Source organism: Eufriesea mexicana, unplaced genomic scaffold (assembly GCF_001483705.2).
Source record: "Eufriesea mexicana isolate 0111107269 unplaced genomic scaffold, ASM148370v2 scaffold1312, whole genome shotgun sequence".
Classification (NCBI taxonomy): Eukaryota; Metazoa; Arthropoda; class Insecta; order Hymenoptera; family Apidae; genus Eufriesea; species Eufriesea mexicana.
The window spans coordinates 1598055-1604535 of NW_016909446.1; the positions used below are offsets into that span (position 1 = coordinate 1598055).

A 6481-nucleotide genomic window follows, 5' to 3' on the forward strand; every position below is an offset into this window, starting at 1 on the left:
GGGTACAACTAATCGCTGATCGCGTCATAATTACATTTCGCGCGTCTCAATGTGCACGGAGAATTCGAAGAAATCGTAAAACTATGTAATTTTATCGCGGATGGAATTTCCGATGTATCATAAGCGTAAGTTGACTCGTTTGCTCTATCGACAAATTTTACAAATATTTCGGAAAGTATCGAGAACGCAAGAATCCGGGTTCTGTAACAGATGTAAAAAGAAATCGAAAATCAACCTGTTTGTGTCTGTCAGTTCACTCGCTCTGCTGATAAGAGTCAGAAAAATTGCGCGCACGAATACGCCAATGACGCGAATGTGTTAAACAATAAAACTAAACGAGTAAGTATAATTTCGTGTCCATCTAGATAAAGAACGATATTGTTTCCGTGTTTATTTGCCGCAAACTTTCCGCGAGAACGAAATTTCCGGAAGCAGACATTTTGTTTGGCCTAGTAGCTACGAGGTAAATTCCGACGCGTACTTTACTCCTCCTTATCGACCTTCGTGCGTGTTATCGAAGCACATCGAGCATATTTGGTCGAATTTAGCGAATTTAGGTCGACGTAGAGGCTACGAAGTGTAGGAAGCGTTGGATAAAGTTGGAGCAAGCCTCGACTACGATCTGCGAATTTAAATGGCGGTTCGCGCAGGTAAGAAACGGTAGCTGACATTCACGAGCGTGTAAGGTCGCGTTCGTAGCGCTGCAACATTTTATCGCGGATCGCACTTAAAACTCTCGAGGTCTATTTTAATAGAACTCGAGACCCGGGCAACACGTTCAGAGGCAAATAAACACGTGTACCTATGTATGCCGGGGGTTCGTTCTCGAGAGGGAACAAGTGGCGAATGCTGTTCGGATAATGCTCGAGATTATCCGAAAGCTCGAGACGCGAGTTAGACGCGAATAAAAGGCTGATGGAAAAGTAAAATGGTGTCTCGCGCGAAACGTCACGCTTGTAATCTAACGTAACGGGAAGAAGGAAATATTTCGTCACCTGGCAATCGTGCTACGATAACGCGATATTTACCTACCGACTATGATAGGCGCCTTAATTAACGACTATGCTTCACCGGGTATGAAAATAAAACGCGAAACGTCTGATACAGATATTACAAAATCAAAAACGAATTGCGCGTAGATTAAACGTAGATTCAGGTGTGTTCGACGTTACCGTTTCGCGGTTGTTCGCGTTGTAACTCGGAAATATAATGGTGAAATGATCATCGGATGGGAACTGGTCCTCGTTCGGAATACAGTGGACCAGCGGTCTAATGAAAATTAATAGACGGACCTGGGCGCAGCAGGTATTATGATAATTCGTTTAAATTAGCCCAGGTAAACATCGAAATGGAAAGTTATGCAACGAGGTAAACGGGATCGCCTTCGTCGCGCGCATCGACGAACGCCATGGGTCGCGACATTATTTACGGGGATGCAATTATGTTACACGTATACCTGCGGCCAGTTGCCTCTGTTATTCTAATTTACCATGAAGCAACGCATACCGGTGTTTATGTGGATTACAGTTCGGTTCCGATAATAATAGATATCGTTTGTCGCTTCGGCGCTGCTTACAAAATCGTGTGAAACCCAACGTGTCCTACGGCCTGTATTTTCATCGTCGATGCAACGCGAATCTACGCGAAAATTAATCGACCCACGCACCGATCCAGTCCTCTGAAATATTTGGCGGTTCGCCTACTCGGAATTTGCTTTCTTCGTGGCAAACGTATCGGAGCAATGCTTGGTTGAATAATATCAAACCAATTCGACTTTCCATTCTGAAAACGACGGAGAATCGACCTATATTTCGAAGAATCTACGCCACTGCGCGAATAAAATGCATCGGGAACCCCGTCTCCCGTAGCCGCCATCTTTCGCTGAACTTTCAGCGAACCGTGAGAGGCTTAATTATTCGGAATAACAAATGCCGAATCGATTGTTTCGCTGGAAATCTTACATCGTTCTCGCCAATTAGTCTATCGTTCGCACGAACGGTTATCCGTTTAATTATTCAGTTGCACCTGATTACTCCAGAAGTTCAAATCCGATACCGATTAACCTACAGGACAAACACCGGGATCCAAACATGGCTTCGCGCCGAAACTGTTTAACTCTAACACCAGCCTTTAACTTCGACTCTAGCGAGCATTCATGCTACTAAAGAGATCTCATTGTTTCGGCGGTAACGCGAGGAAAAATCGAAACGAGTATATTTAATGTAGCGGAGAAAATACGGGGAAAATAGGAGTGAAGATAGAGGGAGGGATAACGCATAATTTTTCACTCAGAAATAATAATCATGGTTGACCGAAGTAGTTGCTCGAATAAACAGCGCCCTCTACAAAGCTTCCCGTACGCTTTTACGAGTCCTATACGCGAGACGTTCCGCGTTTACTTCGAACCGATCTTCCGACAAATATGAAATCAAAAAACAAGTATATTTACCCTTAGCCCTACGACCGATCCTCTCGAAAAGACTGCCTCTGGTTACCCTTACGACGTTCCACGAACGGCACACAAGATCCTCGAAGAAGAAAAGTCGTACGACAAATAACGAAACATTGGAATTCCTCTTTGATCTCGACTCGTGTCTCGATTATTTTTGCGCCTTTTCGGTAAACCGAATGGCGGTACGGTTGCACGAGAATCTTTGGTACTTACAACGTTGCTCCTCGTTACCGACCGCATTATTCTATTGTTCCATTGTTCTATTGTGGCTAGTTATAGTACAGTTATAAATAACGCGCTAACAAATTTCTTCGTGCGGCAAATATTGGCATGAATTTATCCGTGTCTCTACGGTACACGTACTATACGTATATACGTATATTCGCAACGCTATTGGCATTTGCGTTGCATCCGACGTAGCGAGTATGCTGTTTGGTTAGAACGGAATATAAGAATCGACGTTGATGTAACGTCGATAATGCAGGTAGTCTAAGTTATTGGTAAGCATAACGATACGGTTGAAGTTTTCGGGAGAATTTCGAGACGCAATAATCGTACAGTGACCCCTCTGCGTTTCGTAATTAACGCTTCGCGTTACATTGCCATGGTTTACTCGAAAGTTCGATGCACCGAACGACGTCCATATTTCGGCCATATTTTTTCCGGAAAGATGATTTATAATTCGAACGGAAAAACGTTAGAACGACTTATTGGTTAGAACCGTGATATTATTTGACATTGATCTTTACAATAGCGACGAATATTCCGGTAAATACGAAAATGAGTGTCGTTCGATGTAATAGGAAAGAAATAATAGCGTGGAAAGTACATACCTTTTTGATGGCTTCCAGCGCCGCTTCAAAACTCCCAGCATGAGTAAACCGATGTAAACGAGGCCCAGGTGCCAACGGGTTTCCGACACCCAAGAGCGTATCAAGCACCACCACCAAAACCAATCACCACACAACCACCGGTCAACCTCGTCGATCTTTCCGAAAGATCAGTCTAATCACTCGAGTCACACCATGATCGTTCACTGCGTACTTTCTTATTTCGCACGATTATCGACGTACCGCGACCAGCTTGATACTCGATCGATCGATGCTCGCGGATTCGCTGTAAAACAATCAGACGAACCCTCTAATTGGTCCACTGATTCGCGCGGGAAGCTTCCCTATTCGCGAAAAAATCAATGGTCGAACGAAACTACCAATCGTAGCGTCTCCACCGAAATTCCTAGCAACTAACCTAACAATTAGTTCGAATAGATTAAAATCATGGAATCCATTATCGATCGTTTTTCATGTACAGGAAATTCAACGACGTTCTTTGTGTACCGTGAATTATTATTAATGTTTTCTTATCGACGTGTGCGAAACTTTTTCCTCGAGGGGTCGACGACAAGAAAACTTTCGAGCTCGACTAGCAAAGAATCTCTACACGGTTTCTGTGATCCGTTAACGCATAATAGGGTCTTTGCACGTCAATACGGGTGAACGTCCTGTGATCGTATTTCGATGTAAGAAAGAGAAGAAACGCGTTAATAGCGTTAACGTGTTGATTTCGAAAAAATATGGCAAGAAGGATTAACGAGAAGACCGTGTTGACGCTATTCGTTGTCCGTCTTATCGATAAACAGTCATCGACTCGACGCAATTGAAATCACGTGTATCTTCGTCGACATATTTATATTCGAACAAGGAAAGTAAATTAGTTAGAAAATAATCAATTCATTACAGAATTTATATTTCAAGGAAATATAAATCTCGTTTGATGTTTTCAGGTAGAAGAAATTATTACATCTCCGAGTTATTTTGCCAATAACGTAACTACTTCTACATGCATTTATCATGTGTGGTCTTCAACGATTACGAGGTAAACGTGTAGGATATAGATATTCCGATATACGAAATCGATTAATTATTACTTTCTGTCTTTTAGCGAGGAAGGCTTATTAACGATGTCGCTGTCAAATAACGAGAATTCTCATGACGGTAGACATCTCCGCAAATGTCCAACGTTACTGTATACGGGGTATGTATGCCACTGATTAATTAGCTGCCAATGATGTCAGCGGTACCTAGATCCCCTGATTAATAGTCTGTACGAAATAATAAATTACGGATGGAGATAATGAAGGCAATAATTAACTTGAACTTTTCAGAAAAACCTCAGGAAAACCCGCTCTTGGAATCTGATCCCCGAGGGTTTTTCCGTAATTACTACAGCCGAAAATCTTATCGGTATCGTAACATCTTTGGGTATAATCTACGTAACATCGTAAAAGCGATGCGAAATCCACGCACTAAGAATGCTATCTCCAATTATATAGCGACAAATTTAATCGCGTCACTCGTTCGTTTATTTATTCCGTTGCACTAATTACCAGATGCAATGATACGTCTTAAGAAATACGCAGTCGTAGCAAAGATGCTTCTCGATCAAAATACTATCCATAAAAAAATTCCATAACGACAAAAAAACACAGAAACACGAACGAGTCGCGTTTAGAAAAGAAACTGCGTGCTACGTATCCGAATGGCACAGCTCAAAGACGCAGATGAATCGTTGCTTCGAGAACGTGTGTCCACCGATCGATATTTCAGAGCAATCTACGTTGACAACATTCGCGTTCAAGAAGTATCCTGTGATGTATAACGAAGGTCGAAGAAGCCTCGGTAGGTCAATGTAGCAAGCGAGTCGTTCGCGCGGAAACGTTGCTAGCAAAACAAACCCCTTACGTTTCTCCTGCACGTCCAATGAATCACTGTTTCTTTGGGGAGTTACGACGAACAATTTACCATCGATCGCTATACGACACCGGCGTAGATCGGCGTACAGGATGAAATTTTGCCCGGATCGACGAAATCCAAACAACCGCTTTCGAGCAAAGACCACACAAGCTCGTAGAAACGCGTGAGACGATATGAGACGCTACGAATTGATACTAGTTACCAACGTTTTCGAAATTCGACCCGGTGACCGCGTTCTGAATGATGGAGGACGCGAAAACACTGGAGGTCGACAACGTATCGACGCGAGTCGCGGAGAAGAGACGAGCGTCGATCAGGCGGAAGTCGCGCGCGGGACACACAACACGAACCGGCTGCGCGCCGAACTCGAACTGAACTAAAGACAGAGATGGCAGACACGCGGTGGTGTACTCCTTCCCGGCAGCTCGCCGGGCTCCTCGCTTCCCCCACTCTTGCCAACTCCCTTCAAGCTTCCCCCACTCCGAGCAGGCACGGCTCAAGGTATTGCCGATATGAAGCGCCACGGGTTACTACGCTGATAATCAATCGAATTAGTTTAATCTACGATGGCCCTTTTTTCAGCCAACGAATCTTGCCTAACATCCTTACGTCGTGTCGCATTAAAGAGAATTTTAATTCAATTTATTCTCCATCCTTCCTCGATTTTTTCTCGATATACGATAATTGATTGAAATTTAATCATACGTGCTTTTTCCCGTTACTATCTTTGCGAAATAATTCTATATATTTAACGATGATAAAAATAGGAAGATTTTATGTAATAGAAGATAAAGAAGAATTTAAGTAAAATAACGTAACATGTAAATTGATTATTTTAGAGTAACGTGATTCGATAAGGAAGAGTTGAAATTTATAAACATGTAAGATACAAAGTAAAAACTTGTTCGGAAATAGATACGAGAGTAGCTTCTTTATGACTCAGGTTTGACCCAGTATTCGTCGCACGCGTGACAAATTTTTCATAGCTTGACCATGCTGGAGTTTCTTTTAGAGCGAACAACCCTGGAGCTATTCACTGATTTAGTAGATTGCAAACGGATTTTGTTCCTCGGATCTTCTAGAAACGAAACAAGCGTATTTTAATCTACGAAAAGATTTATAGAATACGGAATAACAAGGATAATCGAATATTTACGTTAAAATATATCACGAGATATTAGGATGTCTGATTCCATATTTGCCAGAAAGCACACCCGATACGCGCGTATATCAAGGTTTTAAGGATAAAGAGAAAAAGAGGGTAAAACACATGTTC

The 6481-nt window shown here is 42.5% G+C and overlaps 1 protein-coding gene across 7 annotated transcripts in view; it reads right to left on the bottom strand.

Annotated features, from left to right (window-relative positions):
* LOC108547967 (uncharacterized) overlaps nt 1-5559 on the bottom strand; it is a 382271-nt gene extending 376712 nt beyond the window's left edge. For 6 of the 7 annotated variants that reach the window (XR_001890237.1, XM_017900711.1, XM_017900710.1 and 3 more), the window contains exons 1-2: nt 5412-5559; nt 3286-3568 (exon numbers count right to left, since the gene is read on the bottom strand). Coding sequence is in view for 6 of the 7 variants with exons in the window: in XM_017900711.1 (XP_017756200.1) it covers nt 3286-3326 (41 nt within the window). In the remaining variant the exon portion in view is untranslated. Of the gene's footprint in view, nt 1-3285; nt 3569-5193 lie in introns of all 7 variants that reach the window. The other variant, XM_017900708.1, reaches the window with a different exon arrangement.
* Nucleotides 5560-6481: the final 922 nt, after the last annotated feature.